The sequence below is a fragment of the Watersipora subatra genome, chromosome 5 (genome assembly GCF_963576615.1).
Source record: "Watersipora subatra chromosome 5, tzWatSuba1.1, whole genome shotgun sequence".
NCBI lineage: Eukaryota > Metazoa > Bryozoa > Gymnolaemata > Cheilostomatida > Watersiporidae > Watersipora > Watersipora subatra.
The window spans coordinates 36,209,620-36,228,959 of record NC_088712.1 but is presented as its reverse complement, the minus strand read 5'-3'; the positions used below and the strand labels follow the sequence as shown (position 1 = coordinate 36,228,959).

At 33.4% G+C, this 19,340-nt stretch overlaps 1 protein-coding gene and 4 non-coding genes across 5 annotated transcripts in view; 4 read left to right on the top strand and 1 right to left on the bottom strand.

The window, feature by feature from the left end:
• Positions 1 to 567: 567 nt before the first annotated feature.
• LOC137397837 (U6 spliceosomal RNA) lies at positions 568 to 674 on the top strand. The gene has a single exon (XR_010978884.1). It is a non-coding gene; the product is annotated as a U6 spliceosomal RNA (small nuclear RNA).
• Positions 675 to 3,525: 2,851 nt separating this feature from the next.
• Positions 3,526 to 3,632, top strand: LOC137397841 (U6 spliceosomal RNA). The gene has a single exon (XR_010978887.1). It is a non-coding gene; the product is annotated as a U6 spliceosomal RNA (small nuclear RNA).
• Positions 3,633 to 6,482: 2,850 nt separating this feature from the next.
• Positions 6,483 to 6,589, top strand: LOC137397840 (U6 spliceosomal RNA). Its single transcript, XR_010978886.1, has one exon. It is a non-coding gene; the product is annotated as a U6 spliceosomal RNA (small nuclear RNA).
• A 2,856-nt stretch (positions 6,590 to 9,445) lies between these two features.
• On the top strand, positions 9,446 to 9,552 carry LOC137397846 (U6 spliceosomal RNA). Its single transcript, XR_010978892.1, has one exon. It is a non-coding gene; the product is annotated as a U6 spliceosomal RNA (small nuclear RNA).
• Positions 9,553 to 13,348: 3,796 nt separating this feature from the next.
• LOC137396573 (DBH-like monooxygenase protein 1) overlaps positions 13,349 to 19,340 on the bottom strand; it is a 29,165-nt gene continuing 23,173 nt past the window's right edge. The window contains exons 12-14 of the mRNA XM_068082886.1: positions 18,263 to 18,408; positions 15,570 to 15,699; positions 13,349 to 13,819 (exon numbers count right to left, since the gene is read on the bottom strand). Of these exons, the coding sequence (XP_067938987.1) occupies positions 13,661 to 13,819; positions 15,570 to 15,699; positions 18,263 to 18,408 (435 nt within the window). The 3' untranslated portion in view covers positions 13,349 to 13,660. The remainder of the gene's footprint in view (positions 13,820 to 15,569; positions 15,700 to 18,262; positions 18,409 to 19,340) is intronic.

Here is a 19,340-nt window from a genome sequence, read left to right as displayed (position 1 = left end):
ACGGCTCCAATTGGCTACCCTGCTGATCATACACTAGTTGGTTAACGTCTGATGAAAGGCATGATGATAAGATGCAGGAGTGATATGAGACATGAAGGTTTTCCATCAGCTTACACACTCAGCACAGCAACAATTACAAAGTATTTTAACATCAAAGCTAAACTGTAACTCATGTTGCTAGAATGGAAAATACCCAGTAGTAATAGCAGCCAGCTGGCTTTCAATGGAACCGTGACCTTGAGTTATGTATAGCGCGTGCTTGTTTCAAGCGCCCTAACTAAACGTCTTTGCGCAAGTGATAACGCAAACTAGAAGCCTTTAAAAAGAAGCTCGCTGTGACGTCATTGAATAAAATGACCAATGTTTGCAGCAATTTTGAAGATAACTAAGAAGCCTTTGAAATATGATTAAAAGATGAACGAATAAATGAGTTTGAAACTAAGATTTATTATGAAAACGTTAACATGCTGAAGGAAAATCTATCAGTCTTTCAAAATTCATAATTGACACTCAACGCTTTATGTTTTAGCTTTAGGCTATAGATACATCGCTATACTCGCATTTAGTGTACTCTCTTAGGAGGTACATATACTAAAATTGGAACGATACAGAGAAGATTAGCATGGCCCCTGCGCAAGGATGACACGCAAATTCGTGAAGCGTTCCATATTTTTAAAACGTTTTAATTATGACAGTCAATTAATTTACAAGTGTAAAGTAATTTACACAATTATATTAATGATAATTATGTCTGTTTTAATACTTTTAGCGTGTAACTTGAAAATTAAAATTTAATTAACTTTAAACTGAATGAAGCATCTGGAATATAATAGTTAAATTGCCTTGACGTGGTTTCGGAAGCAGTTTACATTTATTTAAACACCATCTCTACTAGACTTCATAATGACAACGTGTTTAGTAATGTTTCAACATCTTTCCGCTTGACCAATATGACATGATGCAACTATTGTAATAATAGCCTGGTTTCTCATGAGTCCTTATGACTTCCTTACAAAAGCGACGCAACCGTAAGAGGTGTAGTGAATTCACTAAATAAGTGATTGTCAAAATTGGAATAACCAACACAAAATTTTAATATCTAAAGTTGAATAGATGCTCTTAACTCTTTGGATAAGAAAGTACAACTTACGTAGCAATGAATAATTCTAGGTAACTTTGTTCTCAACAATCGCAGCAGAACTCCCTATAATAAGACATACCCGTGTCAACGATTACCTTTCCTGTACTCTAGGTAAGGGGTCGGCAACCCGTGGCTCTTTCATCCTCTTGCTGTGGCTCCCTCTGAGCTTAGATTTCATTTCTTTTAACATATGCCAAGTAGTTCATAAAAATATAGAAGTTTTATCACTAAATTTTGTAATATAATTGGTAAAGATTGTAATCTTGGTGATAAATCAAACATTATTGTCTGCTATGCATCATTAGTTATATTATATTATTATTAGTACCTTATTGCATGATCGGCACGTGGCTTTAACTTTAACATAAAAGTACAGAAAAAACGTACTACCGGATTTGGGTGGTAGACCAGATCGCTACGAGATACCTTCCGATATTATGTCAACGAACTAGGTTAAACAATTAAAAACCTAGTATGTCTGGCCAGTCACCTAGGTCCGCAATATCGCTAACAACACTACTGACAACAACAACACTAATACAGCGAGTACACCTTTTAACAATTGATGCGCCATTAAAACCGCCAAAATTAATTTATTGCTCTTTGTAAAAAGTGTAATTTGGTTTTCTCAGCAGGTAAATCACTATACATGTCACACCTTTTCGTTTTATGGTTTAAACATGATATAAAAGCATTAAAAGCTAAACAAAAAATGTTACATGTAGTATTTATCTATTTTTTAATTTAAAATATCAAACAGGTTTGTGGCGCTTTTTCCTGCGAAAAACGGGTCCATCTGGCTCTTTGAATAGAAAAGGTTGCCGACCCTTGCTCTAGGTTGCTAGGTTCTACATAACAACAACAGCTGCCAGTTTTTCATAGATCACTGAAGTCGCATCAGAAACGACAAATAACATTCTACTGTATTTTTTTAGGATTGTTTGAGAAAAGTGTTTCAGCCGATCAATTAGGGCCTTATTTTGTACATTAAGGTCTTTTACGAATAGAATTGTATAACTTCCAAAAACATTCAACAAACAACAATAAGTATATTAAATTATACCTGAAGTATATACCTTCATCTTAATCCATTAAAGTAGTTTGATGTTTTACTATACAACAATGAACACTGTGTAGATAACTCCCCAACTAGTGTCAGCACATGTCTAACCCAATGCTACAGATTATGGTAATAGCTTTTATGATAAATTATTAGTTTTCAACAAGATTATGAATGGATCATTGGCATCGCATATCTTCGTAAACTATGAGAACCTTAAAAATAAATATGACAGCCAGTATGTAAGTACATGTAATTACATTATGTAAGTACATTATGTATATGTAGATTGTCTAAGTACATTATGTAAGTACATTATGCTTTCTGTATATGCTAGAATATTTTCACCTTATAATAATTTTCCATTTCACAGTTTCACAGCTTATAAAAGATGATAGGAATCTACTAGAGGTCTTACTAAAATAAAGTTAGTATAACAATACTTGACAGAGTGACTGAGTGGGAGATAGAAAGTATTTTGACTCCGGTTAACGAATCTGTAAGTAACACATATATACTGTGGGAAACCATTCAGATACAATATGAAACATGTTCTTACTATGACCAATAGTACAGTAATTGCTTGCTATTTTACTAATGAAATAGGATAGATTTTTAAAATGCAGAACGAGTTAAGTTTTGAAATGTAGTCTCATAAGAATAATACAATGCTTTTAACTAACAAAGTAAACACTCTGAAATAATTACCATCCTATATAAATGAGTTACTGCGTTTAATACATCTCATGAGTCATGAATATTGAGTTTTGTTGCCGTTAGTTACAGCGCAAACAGAGCTTTAAATTGACTTTGTAAAAGTTAGCTTAGGTTCTTTAATTAGCTACATCGCACACCATGTAAGTCCCATCTGATATCTTTTCCAGTGGCACACATTTTAGTTTTGACAGAAAATATAGTGCAATTTATTGAAATAAGTTAATAAAATACAAAGCAATGATGTTGTGTCCCAAAGAATGTGACTATTTAATTGGGACACAATGCTCAGCTGCGATGCATTAAATTGCCCAGTCTAATATAGTTAATAGGTCTATTAAGCAAACAATAAAGCCAATCACAAATCTTTAATATTAAGCGTACTATTAGATGAATAGATAAAATGTCAAATGTTTGTAACAATTTAAAATATAACTAAAAGTATAACATTCAGAACTGTGGTATAATAAAAACTATGTTTAAAATTATTATTTCTTTTGAATATAGTGCCAAAAAAGAACCGAGTAAATAATAAGTTATTTATAATTGACACTCAACGCTTTATGTTTTAGCTCTAGACTATAGATACATCGCTATACTCACATTCAGTGTACTCTCTTAGGAGGTACATATACTAAAATTGGAACGATACAGAGAAGATTAGCATGGCCCCTGCGCAAGGATGACACGCAAATTCGTGAAGCGTTCCATATTTTTAAAACGTTTAAATTATGACAGTCATTTAATTTACAAGTGTAAAGATATTTACACAATTATATTAACAATATGTCTGTTTTAATACTTTTAGCGTGTAACTTGAAAATTAAAATTTAATTAACTTTAAACTGAATGAAGCGGCTGGAATATGGTATACCATATAATAGTTAAAGTGCTTTGAGGTAGTTTCCAAAGCAATTTACATTTATTTAAACCCCATTTCTAAGAAGCTTCATAATGACAATGCGTTTAGTAATGTTTCAACATCTTTCCGCTTGACCAATATGATATGAGACAATTATTTTAATAGTAGCCTGGTTTCTCATGAGTCCTTATGACTTCCTTACAAAAACGATGCAGCTGTAAGAGGTGTAGTGGCTTCACTAAATAAGTGAATGTCAAAATTAGAATAACCAATACAAATATCTAAAGTCGAATAGATGCTCTTAACTCTTTGGATAAAAAAGTACAACTTACGTAGCAATGAACAATTCTAAGTAACTTTGTTCTCAACAATTGCTGCGGAACTCCCTAAAATAAGACATATTCGTGTCAACAATTACCTTTCTTGTACTCTAGGTAAGGAGTCGGCAACCCGTGGCTCTTTCATTCTCTCGCTGCGGCTCCCTCTGAGCTTAGATTTCATTTCTTTTAACATATGTCAAGTAATTCATAAAATAAAGAAGTTTTATCACTAAATTTTGTAATATAATTGAAAAAGATTGTAATCTTGGTGATAAATCAAACATTATTGTCTGCTATGCATCATTATTTATATTATATTGTTATTAGAACCTTATTGCATGATCGGCACGTGGCTTTAACTTTAACATAAAAGTACAGAAAAACGTACTACCGGATTCAGGTGGTAGACCAGATCGCTACGAAATACCTTCCGATATTATGTCAACGAACTGGGTTAAACAATTAAACACCTAGTATGTCTGGCCAGTCACCTAGGTCCGCGATATCGCTAACAACACTACTGACAACAACAACACTAATACAGCAAGTACAACTTTCAACAACTGATGCGCCATTAAAACCGCCGAATTTAATTTATTGCTCTTTGCAAAAAGTGTAATTTGGTTTTCTCAGCAGGTAAATCACTATACGTGTCACACCTTTTCGTTTTATGGTTTAAACATGATATAAAAGCATTAAAAGCTAAACAAAAATATTACATGTAGTATTTATTTATTTTTTAATATAAAATATCAAAGATGTTTGTGGCGTCCACTGCGCTTTTTCCTGCGAAAAACCGGTTCATCTGGCTCTTTGAATAGAAAAGGTTGCCGACCCCTGTTCTAGGTTGCTAGGTTCTACATAACAACAAAAGCTGCCAGTTTTTCATGGATCACTGAAGTTACATCAGAAACGGCAAATAATATTCTACTGTATTTTTTATGATTTTTTGAGAAAAATGTTTCAGCTGATCAATTAGGGCCTTATTTTGTACATTATGGTCTTTTACAAATAGAATTGTATAACTTCCAAAAACATTCAACAAATAACAATAAGTATATTAAATTATACCTGAAGTATACGTTCATCTTAATCCATTAAGGTAGTTTGATGTTTTACTATACAACAATGTACATCGTGTAGATAACTCCCCAACTAGTGTCAGCACAAGTCTAGCCCAATGCTACAGATTATGATAGTAGCTTTTATGATAAATTATTAGTTTTCAACAAGATTATGAATGGATCATTGGCATCGCATATCTTTGTAAATTATGAGAACCTTAAAAATAAATATGACAGCCAGTATGTAAGTACATGTAATTACATTATGTAAGTACATTATGTATGTAGATTATCTAAATACGTTATGTAAGTACATTATGCTTCCTGTATATGCTAGATTATTTTCACTTTGTAATAATGTTCCACTTTACAGTTTTACAGCTTATATAAGATGATAGGAATCTACTAGAGGTCTCACTAAAATAAAGTTAGTAAAAACACTTGACAGGGTGACTGAGTAGGAAACAGAAAGTATTTTGACTCCGGTTAACAAATCTGTAAATAACACATATATACTGTGGGCAACCATTCAGATACAATATGAAACCTGTTTTACTATGGCCAGTAGTACAGTAATTGTTTGCTATTTTATTAATGAAGTAGAATAGATTTTTAAAATGCAGAACGAGTTAAGTTTCGAAATGTAGTCTCATAAGAATAATACAATGCTTTTAACTAACAAAGTAAACACTCTGAAATAATTACCATCCTATATAAATGAGTTACTGCGTTTAATACATCTCATGAGTCATGAATATTGAGTTTTGTTGCCGTTAGTTACAGCGCAAACAGAGCTTTAAATTGACTTTGTAAAAGTTAGCTTAGGTTCTTTAATTAGCTACATCGCACACCATGTAAGTCCCATCTGATATCTTTTCCAGTGGCACACATTTTAGTTTTGACAGAAAATATAGTGCAATTTATTGAAATAAGTTAATAAAATACAAAGCAATGACGGTGTGTCCCAAAGAATGTGACTATTTAATTGGGACACAATGCTCAGCTGCGATGCATTAAATTGCCGAGTCTAATATAGTTAATAGGTCTATTAAGCAAACAATAAAGCCAATCACAAATCTTTAATATTAAGCGTACTATTAGATGAATAGATAAAATGTCAAATGTTTGTAACAATTTAAAATATAACTAAAAGTATAACATTCAGAACTGTGGTATAATAAAAACTATGTTTAAAATTATTATTTCTTTTGAATATAGTGCCAAAAAAGAACCGAGTAAATAATAAGTTATTTATAATTGACACTCAACGCTTTATGTTTTAGCTCTAGACTATAGATACATCGCTATACTCACATTCAGTGTACTCTCTTAGGAGGTACATATACTAAAATTGGAACGATACAGAGAAGATTAGCATGGCCCCTGCGCAAGGATGACACGCAAATTCGTGAAGCGTTCCATATTTTTAAAACGTTTTAATTATGACAGTCATTTAATTTACAAGTGTAAAGTAATTTACACAATTATATTAACAATATGTCTGTTTTAATACTTTTAGCGTGTAACTTGAAAATTAAAATTTAATTAACTTTAAACTGAATGAAGCGGCTGGAATATGGTATACCATGTAATAGTTAAATTGCCTTGACGGGGTTTCGAAAGCAGTTTACATTTATTTAAACACCATCTCTACTAGACTTCATAATGACAATGTGTTTAGTAATGTTTCAACATCTTTCCGCTTGACCAATATGATATGAGACAATTATTTTAATAGTAGCCTGGTTTCTCATGAGTCCTTATGACTTCCTTACAAAAAACGATGCAGCTGTAAGAGGTGTAGTGACTTCACTAAATAAGTGAATGTCAAAATTAGAATAACCAATACAAATATCTAAAGTCGAATAGATGCTCTTAACTCTTTGGATAAAAAAGTACAACTTACGTAGCAATGAACAATTCTAAGTAACTTTGTTCTCAACAATTGCAGCAGAACTCCCTATAATAAGACATATTCGTGTCAACAATTACCTTTCCTGTACTCTAGGTAAGGAGTCGGCAACCCGTCGCTCTTTCATTCTCTCGCTGCGGCTCCCTCTGAGCTTAGATTTCATTTCTTTTAACATATGTCAAGTAATTCATAAAAATATAGAAGTTTTATCACTAAATTTTGTAATATAATTGAAAAAGATTGTAATCTTGGTGATAAATCAAACATTATTGTCTGCTATGCATCATTAGTTATATTATATTGTTATTAGTACCTCATTGCATGATCGGCACGTGGCTTTAACTTTAACATAAAAGTACAGAAAAATGTACTACCGGATTTGGGTGGTAGACCAGATCGCTACGAGATACCTTCCGATATTATGTCAACGAACTAGGTTAAACAATTAAAAACCTAGTATGTCTGGCCAGTCACCTAGGTCCGCAATATCGCTAACAACACTACTGACAACAACAACACTAATACAGCGAGTACACCTTTTAACAATTGATGCGCCATTAAAACCGCCAAAATTAATTTATTGCTCTTTGCAAAAAGTGTAATTTGGTTTTCTCAGCAGGTAAATCACTATACATGACACACCTTTTCGTTTTATAGTTTAAACATGATATAAAAGCATTAAAAGCTAAACAAAAATGTTACATGTAGTATTTGTTTATTTTTTAATATAAAATATCAAAGATGTTGGTGGCGCCCACTGCGCTTTTTCCTGCGAAAAACCGGTTCATCTGGCTCTTTGAATAGAAAAGGTTGCCGGCCCCTGTTCTAGGTTGCTAGGTTCCACATAACAACAACAGCTGCCAGTTTTTCATAGATCACTGAAGTCACATCAGAAACGGCAAATAATATTCTACTGTATTTTTTATGATTTTTTGAGAAAAATGTTTCAGCTGATCAATAAGAGCCTCATTTTGTACATTAAGGTCTTTTACGAATAGAATTGTATAACTTCCAAAAACATTCAACAAATAACAATAAGTATATTAAATTATACCTGAAGTATACCTTCGTCTTAATCCATTAAGGTAGTTTGATGTTTTACTATATAACAATGTTCATCGTGTAGATAACTCCCCAACTAGTGTCAGCACAGGTCTAAGCCAATGCTACAGATTATGATAGTAGCTTTTATGATAAATTATTAGTTTTCAACAAGATTATGAATGGATCATTGGCATCACATATCTTTGTAAATTATGAGAACCTTAAAAATAAATATGACAGCCAGTATGTAAGTACATGTAATTACATTATGTATAAGTACATTATGTATGCAGATTATCTAAGTACGTTATGTAAGTACATTATGCTTTCTGTATATGCTAGAATATTTTCACCTTATAATAATTTTCCATTTCACAGTTTCACAGCTTATAAAAGATGATAGGAATCTACTAGAGGTCTTACTAAAATAAAGTTAGTAACAATACTTGACAGGGTGACTGAGTAGGAAACAGAAAGTATTTTGACTCCGGTTAACAAATCTGTAAGTAACACATATATACTGTTGGCAACCATTCAGATACAATATGAAATATGTTTTACTATGGCCAGTAGTACAGTAATTGTTTGCTATTTTATTAATGAAGTAGAATAGATTTTTAAAATGCAGAACGAGTTAAGTTTCGAAATGTAGTCTCATAAGAATAATACAATGCTTTTAACTAACAAAGTAAACACTCTGAAATAATTACCATCCTACATAAATGAGTTACTGCGTTTAATACATCTCATGAGTCATATTGAGTTTTGTTGCCGTTAGTTACAGCGCAAACAGAGCTTTAAATTGACTTTGTAAAAGTTAGCTTAGGTTCTTTAATTAGCTACATCGCACACCATGCAAGTCCCATGTGATATCTTTCCCAATGGCACCCATCTTAGTTTTGACAGAAAATATAGTGCAATTTATTGAAATAAGTTAATAAAATACAAAGCAATGACGTTGTGTCCCAAAGAATGTGACTATTTAATTGGGACACAATGCTCAGCTGCGATGCATTAGATTGCCCAGTCTAATATACACGTAGTTAATAGGTCTATTGAGCAAACAATAAAGCCAATCACCAATCTTTAATATTCAGCGTACTATTACAAAAATAGATAAAATGTCAAATGTTTGTAGCAGTTTTAAATATAACTAAATGTATAACATTCAGAAATGTGGTATTATAAAAACTATGTTTAAAATTATTATTTCTTTTGAATATAGTGCCAAAAAAGAGCCGAGTAAATAATAAGTTATTTATAATTGACACTCAACGCTTTATGTTTTAGCTTTACGCTATATATACATCGCTATACTCACATTCAGTGTACTCTCTTAGGAGGTACATATACTAAAATTAGAACGATATGGAGAAGATAAGCATGGCCCCTGCGCAAGGATGACACACAAATTCGTGTAGTGTTCCATATTTTTAAAATGTTTTCTAATGACAATTAGTATTTTAATTTACACGTTTCATACACAGTATTAACAGTATGCCTATTTTAATATTTTCAGCGTGTAACTTGAAAATTAAAATTTAATTAACTTTAAACTCGATGAAGCGGCTGGAATATAATAGTTAAATTGTCTTGAGGTGGTCTCGAAAGCAATTTACATTTATTTAAACACCATCTCTACTAAGCTTCATAATGTCAGTGTGTTTAGTAACGTTTCAACATCTTTCTGGCATACCTAACGTTATCAGGTCTGATAATAGAACTTGTTTTGCTAGTCAAGAATTTACAAACTTTGAAGAGAAAATGGGTTTCATTTTAAAGGAAAGGTTTTTTTTGAGAAAGGTCAAAATAAAGATGTGGCTTTGTCTGCGTATAGGACTACACCTTTGGCTTCGGGATATACGCCAAGTGATCTGATTTTTGGTTCAGCTATTAGATCAAACTTGGGCTTCCCAAATGAAAGTGATGTAAACTATGAACTGTTTAAAGAAAATGAAGTTAGACGTAAAAAGAAAATTAAGAAACGTTGAGATAAAAAGTATAAAGTTTCAAATTTAAACGAGTTAAAACTTGGTCAAATGGTTTATGTAAGAGCTCCTACTGATGTAGGTTCAAGAGGTATAGTTTTGAGAAAGGAATCTCCTGAAAGTTACTGGGTCAATGTAGGAATGAGTGAAATATGCAGAAATAGAAAACACTTGTATTTGTTGAGCTCTGATGACAAGAATACATCGGCTGACTCTTCTGATAATAATTGTCTTTCCTTGGGTAGCTAATCCTCAAAAGAGAGCAACTCTGCAATAATAGAAAATGCTAACGGTTATCTGAACGTCAGGAGAACATGATCCCTGATTTAGAGATCTTTGAACAAGGGGAGGAAACACCTGGTGTAGCTGAGCATGTGGAGGAATCCCCTGGCATCAGTGAACACGAGGGGGAGACTTCTGTTGTTGAGATTAAACTTGTTCCAGGAAATGATTTGCCTAGAAGATGTTCTAGAAGTGGAATTGTGCCTCTTAGTAGAGAACCTGTCGTCACTAGCTCAGGTCGAGTTAGTAAATCACCTAAGAAATATGATATGGAATATTATAAATGACTTTGTTTATAGTTTCAGATTGATATCAGACCAATCTTATTTCTCACTGGACTATCACTTATGAATTGTGCTGATGATTCGCCGGGAGGTGGTGGTGCCAAGAACGGCGATGCAAGTAAAGGCAGGGGTGGAGGTGTGAAGGTGATGAGGGATTCAGAAGGTAACACAGTGTTTAGTAAGCAGAAGAAGAGCGAGTTGGGTAAGAACGAGAGCGAAGGTAAGAAAGAAGTGTACGGTAAGCCAGGTAACATTAAGTGTGTTGTCTGCAAAAGCATTAAAGACCATTAGGCTGGTCAGTGTCTTGGATTTATTTGTTATAATTGTAAAGGTCAAAGACATTTTGCGGTAGATTGCAAGAAGACATTGTGTAGATTTTGTGGGAAGTTAGACCATGGACTTGAAGGTTGGACTCTTGGTGGGTCTTCCTATAGAGATATTGCAGCCGGTATTAAGCGTAGGGTAGAGGAGAGTAACAATAGGGGATCGGATTCTAAGTTGAAGAATCCTTGTTCGAGTTTACCCTTTGTTGCTAAGATGGATAGTTTTGTAGAAGAGATGGAGTCAGAGTCTGTTTTGACCGAGGCTGCCATCGAGCAAAGGAAAGCTATGCTCTTGCATAGGAGGAGGCAAGTAGGGGAGCAGTACAAGCGCGCATTGTCTGCTATAGAGAAGGACGAGAGAGAGTTGGAGGAGGAGATTGAGAGTGAGAAGAAGTATAGAGAGGCTCTGTTGCACTTGGCTGCTGTAAAGCAAAAGAGGGCTCAGGGGAGAGGTGCAAGGAATGCGAGTTCTGTAACAACTATTAGAAAGGAGAGTAAGGTTGAGGAATCCAAAGAGGAGATTCAACCTGAAATCTCCGTTGTGAGAGTAGTCTCTTGTAGAGATGCTAGTTGTGAAGAGAGTAAGGTCGAGGAATCCAAAGAGGAGATTCAACCTGAAATCTCCGTTGTGAGAGTAGTCTCTAGTAGAGATGCTAGTTGTGAAGAGAGTAAGGTCGAGGAACCCAAAAAGGAGGTCCAACCTGAAAGCTCCGAAAGGAGTGGCAATGACAACCAGCTTGCTGGTTTTGAGCCAAAATTTTAGAGTGGCAACGACGACCAGTTTGCTGTTTCTGAGCCAAAAGTTCAGTGTGGCAATGATGACCAGTTTGCTGGTTCTGAGCCAAAAGTTTCAGATGATCCGGTGGCAACGGAGGAAAAACCTGAGAAGGCTGATTGGTATGGGGATATCGTCAGTATGGAGGACGGTGATTTGCTAAATGAAAACGAGGTAGATTGAGATGGATTGGGTTGTGATTAAAACTGTTAAATTTGCGATAACTGATGACTGAAGGAAATACGAGTAAGTAAACAGAATATTGGGAGAGTAGAGAGATATTTATCTCATCTTCGAAACGGTAACAATGATTTAAAGCTTTTGTGATTATCTAACCTGCTTGGCTTGATAACCCTGCTTCATTGTATTTAATACTTCACTTGATGAGAGATTATATGTTCTGCTAATAGTAGTTGCACTTGGGTGAAGTTTGAGTGTATTGGAATTACATGTAAAGTTTGTATTTAGATTAAGCGATGTAGTCTTGAAAAAAAGAGCATGTTATATATTCATACTGTAACATGTTCAGGAATAAAGAACCACAGGCTCAATAGACTACTAGAAGTTATAGCTACTGAAAATAACGGCTACGGCTTAGTCGTTCTAGGAGACACATGACCCCCCATCGATATATAGTGACTGGAGACAAAGCTGACGGCCTCTTGTAATCTTGAGTCTACGGTGAGTGAACTGCTAATTGCTCACCTATTGCTCCCCTACTGCTAATTGCAATTAACTCACAATTGCTAATTGTGAGTTAGTTGCTCCTCCTGAGCAATATAACAAAGTATATTCAGCTAAACCTAAAATATATCGTTATCCTAATCCATAAAGATAGTTTGATGTTTTACTACATAACAGTGTGCATTGTGTAGATAACTCCCCAACTAATGTCAGCATAGATTATAAGAAATAGTACTTTTTATATTAAATTATTAATTTCATCAAGATTATGAATTGATAATTGAAATCACATATCTTTGAAAATTATGACGGTCCTGAAAACAAATATGGCAGCCAACATGTAAGTACATTATGTAAGTACACTACGTAAGTACACTATGCTTCCTGTATATGCTAGATTATTTTCACCTTATAATAATTTTCCACTTTACAGTCTCACAGCTTATACAAGATGATAGGAATCTACTAGAGGTCTTACTAAAATAAAGTTAGTATAAACACTTGACAGGATGACTGAGTAGGAAACAGAAAGTATTTTGACTCCGGTTAACAAATCTGTAAATAACACATATATACTGTGGGCAACCATTCAGATACAATATGAAACATGTTTTTACTATGGCCAATTGCACAGTAGGCCTAATTACTTGTTATTTTTGTCAATGAGTAAAGGTAGATTTTTGAATTGCAAAATGATTTTGATACATCAGTGTGTATAATACATCTTATACATCTCTACATCTGATGTAGGTTCTGTTGCCATTAATTACAGTGTGAACAGAGCTTTAAATTGACTCTGTAAAATTTAGCTTAGGTTCTTCAATTAGCTTCATCTTACACCAAATACTTCGCAGTTGATATTCTTTATAATGGCACACATTTTAGTTACGAGAGATAATATAGTGCAAATTTATTGAATTAAGTGAAGAAAAATAGAAACTATCTTCTAAAAAAACATACAAGTATATATAGCAAAACACTAGCTCAGTGGCATTGCTGCCATGAGAAATATCACAACCAATGAAACACGAAAATAAGTTTGTTATGTGTACAAAGCTAAAATGATAAATTTGAGCTGGGAGAAATCACCTTGAACATAATTGGCATTTTTCTTTCTGGCTCTTAGCAATCAGGTGAGGCTACAGATTATCACAGGAGAGAAAACAAATATTGTTTTAAGAGTTATATAATAAAGATAAACATGTCTTTAGTAAAACACAACAACAAAGAGAAAGAGGAACGATACGAGATTGGCCCGGATAGAACCAGCAGAACTTGGAGGTTCTCCTTCACCACTGCTGCATTTGCTAGGTTTACTTTCTTCCATTTCAGGGTAGCCATCTTTGTTTATTGGCGTGTACATCTCCTGTAATAGATACCCTTTTATTACATATGTTATGTTACATCTTATGGTAGTCTTACATCTTGTCTTAGTCTTATGGTAGTATAACCTATTGCTATGAATCGTAATGCATCGCACAATGATGTATAATATTATAATATTTTATACCACAACATACTATAGTATATAAATGCTATTACATTACATTGCATTGTAAAATATATATATATATATATAAATATAAATTTTAATTTTATAATCCGTAAATTTTAAAGCATTCAAGATATATACATGTACAGTCAAACATGGATAACTCGAACTTCACGGGACCGAGCAAAAGTGTTTGAATTATCAGAGCGTTCAAGTTATCAGAGCACTGTCACAAGTCCATGTATTTACTTATTTATTAGTAGATACATGTACATATGCAAACTATAATATAAATCAAAAGCACAAATGGCTTGTTTCAAATTAAATGCTTCTAATGTAAAGTTTAAAACGTTTTTATCAAAAAGTATAGAGATTTTTCTATCACTTGAGATTGGTTTGTTGTTTGAGGTGATGTTATTGCCAGGACTTTTTTTTAGATTGACATTGGCAAAACTTGATCGTTGTTGAAATGCTCAAAAGAAAAGACATCTTTTTCTTTTGAGCGTTTTACATACGATCAATTTTGCCGATTTTTCTTGAAGTTTATGCAACTTCAAGAAAAAGTTACTAAAGAAAAATCCCTTACTTTACCTGGGATTCGTTAAGAGCAACACTCCGAGGCAGTTCAATTAAAAGTTTTATGAGGTTTAACGGTACATTGTATGTCACTCACGCTTGTTGAATGGATACTTATTGAATGTACACACGTATTCTATGTTTAGGTCAAACGATGAATAGATTTTTTAGCTAAGACAACGTATACGTTTAATAAAAACATTTTTAAGACGTTTTAAACATTCAACATTCCGACGTTGATTCAACACGGAGTCAACGTCGGAAAACTATTCGTCACGGGCTAGCCGAGTCACGCACTCAAGGATTTTTGCCACGCACATACAAAACAACATGCTGTTTTTGTTTTGTATGTGCGTGGCGAAAATCCTTGCGCGCGTGACCCGGCTAGCCCGTGCTATTCATCGTATAGCAGTATAAATCAAATTTGACCAAACCTTTAGAAAAGTCGTTGACAAAATTATTTTGCCGATGGTGGTAATAACAACGCTTATGAATTACGAAAAGATGAGGTTTACCTCTATGGCTTTGAATAAAGTGATTTTCTAAAGCGATAACAACCGTTTCGGTAGCCGTTGGGCAAAAAAACAGTTCGAATTAACAGTGTTGAGATCGAGTTATCTATAGCAATTTATCATTACGTGGGAACGGACCAAAGAAACCGTTCGAATTAACCATGTGTTTGAGCTATCCGTGGACGAGTTATCCATGTTTGACTGTATATATATATAACTTGAATGCTTTAAAATTTTCAAAACTATTATATCTTGATTGCTATTAAGATATATTGCGATTGCTATTGCTATCAATATATATATAATATATATTGGAAAACTAAACTATGCTCATGATAGACTGTAAACATATTTTCTATTAGCTCAAGGCATGCAGATAATTGTCTCTTTTTGTATAAGTACAGATATGGTAGGCTAATTACTTTACTTAACTACTCACTAATCAGAAATGGTTTGTATGAAGTCTGCTAAAGAGGTAAGCAAAGAATTTAATTCTTTCAAAAGGAAGCTCTCTTTGCTAAAAATCACAACCTTACCTCATATGCTACGAAGTTTTCTTGGTAGCACACACCAACATGTGGCGTCTCATCATAGCCCTTTTGAAGAACAGTTACAGTGTCTTCTGTCCAAACAGAGACGTCATCGAGAGAGCGTATGGTACCACGTCTATAAAATACACAAGATAATTAAATTACATTGCTAAACACAAATTGACAACAGAAGAATTTTCCTGTTGGTTGTAATGTTTTATTACCATAAATTTTAACAATAATTTGAATTGATTAGTTATTTTTATATTAATACACTCAAGAATATTTACTATCAGGTTTTATTTTAAACCAAAATCATGTAAACAGTTTCAAAGAAAAAGTTTCATATGTCAAAAAGATTAAAACGTTAAAAGACTGTGTTTTTAATAATTTACCCTTGACAAGAAAGAATAATGAAAGAGTTTGTATAAAAGTTATTTATTAAAGTTGAAAATGTTTTCTTTTGATTGTAACTTTTACGAGAGGTTTTATGTTAATCATCACCATCTTTTTCTCCTTCTTTTAGCTTTTTTAATTGCTTCTACAAATAGTATATGATGGTACAGAGTATATTGTATATATAATAGTAATATCAATAATCTACATATACAATTGTGAGTGTTAGTTCGTCTGGGCACTTAAAGCAACAAATTTTTTCTTAACAAAAACCCATTTAGCATGGGATTCAATCTCAAAATCTCTATTTTTGAAGGCATCAAACTTTCCAATTAAACTACGCCTTCAACTGAGCAAACTGATCAATAATAGTGAAGATATTAATTAAATCGGCTAAAATATATTAAACGACGTTGCGTTTGGAAATTGATTACCAGCTAAGCTCATGACCTGACTTGGCAAATTCCCGGTGTTGCACGAGTAACAAGAACAGCTAATGAACCGTTGCAGGTAATGTACTGTAAAGGTAATGCAGTAGGTAAGGAAATGTAATGTTTATAAGCTGTTTTTATTACCTGCGCAATGCAGGGCATTCACCTAGTAATTCAGCCTGTACTACCCGGCGTTGCCTGATGATAAAAAAGTATTTGGACAAAAAATTGATTTGTATTTAACATATAACAACATTTGCCATTCTATCTTTCAAACTACATGAGAGAAGTGTTTTATGTAGTTGAAAAAAAGAGATAAACTAAAAACAAGACAGTAAAAGTTTTCAAACTTTGTCAAACAATTGTAACTTTCAAACTTCATACTATGAGGAAAATGTTTTGGGCACTTCAAATAAATTTTAAAAAATAAAGCAACTATAAAACGGTTTAAATGTAACAGTGAAATAGTTAGCAAGTAAATAGCTAAATTAAGTCTGTTTTACTACGACTACAATGTTGGTGGGTGGGTGTGGTGTGTATAAAAAATATAACAGTATACCTCTTGATACTGTTACAAATTTAAAAATGAGATATTGTACTCGGTGTACTGAGATGTCGAGGCTCTTCCTACGGAGATAATGCAATTGTCCTCGTGAAAAGAATTGGCCTTTGAAATATGGCTATTGAACCTTACGAAAAACCGAAAATAGAAGTTTAAGCAAACACGAAAAAGCATCATGTTTCATAGAGTAAATAGTATAGATAGAGTTTCAGAAAATACGTCAAGTAGCGTGTACATACGCTGTACAGTATATGATAGCTTATATAGCTCAGTGGTAGAGCGCGTATATTTAAACAACTTGAGGTTGCAATCATCGTGACTTCAAATTCATCAGAATGCGAAATTTTAATTCCAAGATTTTAATAGCTAAAGCTGGACAGACACATACACACAGATATACACACAAACTTTGAGAAATATATATATAGATTGAAGTGTTTGTCAGATGTTTAGTTAATATTGATTAGTTAAAAGGAGCAAGCTTGCAGTTCATTGCACCGTGAGAGATCATGTTGTTTAGTTATTATATGCGCAACTATTCCGAAGTGAGGCGAGGTGGCTGCATGGTTTAGTGATAGTGCACTTGGTATCAAATCTACGTATTCGAATGCATGGGTTCACTTCCTGTGAGTGCAGTGTCTTTTCCTAACGCTTTTAGCTGGTGTCGGACAGACGGACAGACACAGCTCTTATTACAGTAAAGATTAAAATATTAGTTCAAGTTACTAGCTTAAGTTACCCAAAATCATTGGGTAAAAAAACTTAGTCAATGGCAACTACACTACCCACCACAGTTTATAAGTTGTTTTGAATCTTTAGCAAAAGAATGTGTAGCAAAAGAAATAAGAAATGTTTTTTAACAATTTTTTTAGCTATGCTTCGAGCTTTTGAATATTTGAATTGTGCATTTGCCAGACGAAAATAAACAAATAGGCTCATTTAATGTTAATTAGAAATAAATTGTTTATGCAAAAGCCTTATATAATACTCGTGCAAAGCTGGGCATTCAGCTAGTCTTTATGATAATAACAGCTGTGTCTGTTCTTCTGTCTGTTTGCCTGAAGCCTTGCTAAGAGCGCTAAGAAAAAATATTGCCTCGCACGGAGTCAAACCCGAATACATGTATTTAATACCCAGCCAAGCATGCTATCATCTGAGCCACTCAGTCATTTTTTTACATCAAAGAATACTTATGTCCATAGCTATAACACATGATGATCTCTCACGATGCACTGGACTGCTTAGGTACTGCTATGTTTAAAAACACAGAAAATAGGTAGAAGTTCTTTATTTTGCTCGTAACAACTTACTCAGATGCATTGACAGACAGCTCGGCATAGACAGGATCATATCGATTACTATATAAAGTAGGGAAAGACGAGCACATCGCCACATTGGCTCTCGGGTAGTAGAAAAGGTAGGCCAAACACATCTCTTCTGTTGTGCCTTCTCCTCCCTAGAACAGAGACTGTAATAAATAGCTCAGCTCTTTTTCTAACAAACATATGTATGTGTAATATTATTATAATATGGTAAACAATATCAGAAGCCATACCAATCTTTGTTTTGACAAAACTATCCTCAGAATGTCTGTCTGTGATAGAATTTAGAGTGAACCTACGCAAACACTGTTTTAGATCTAAGTCTATATCGTATCTTAATCACATTTTTACCAAGTAATATTTTTTTTATTTTTTTTACTTTTTATTTTGTTTATGTATTTTTCAGTCAGCATCAGTTTGCTTATGAGCATATATACAAACATTTTTATTTCTCTAACTGAGACAAATACACACATTTACTTTACTTTATTGTCTTTGAACTTTGTTGTCATTTATTTCAACACCACTGGTTAAAATATTACAGTGCCTTTTGCTGGGAGGTTAGAGAAGGTTAAAGGCTATTGTAGTTTGTGTAATATACTGTAAAAGTCATAAAGTTGATAGAGAAATGTAGTGCCGGAGCAAAAAGTTGAGACACATAATTAGCGATGTAAAGTTTTTCAGCTTTGAACATGAATAATTTTCAAGTTTTTATAAATAGATCCTAAAACTATGTATATTCTGAATCCTTATAGTGTTAATAATCTAATGAGTTTAATTGTATCATTTTAGTCACATTAGACACCATTTAAGAGAGTATATCACCAATCTAAACTATAAAAAAGAATGTGCTAATGTGGGTTTTTTCAGCTTTTTCACTGCCGCTGTAAATTCGCTAGTCTGACCAAACTATTTCAAACGGATTTTTGAAATATCGATGTACCGTTAGTATATATTGTCAAAGTTATCATATTAATTAACACATTGATGCTTAGTTTTGTATATACAAGCGAGTCCCTTGATTCCAGGCCGTATTAATTTACCATCGATTATGATAGTACTTAGA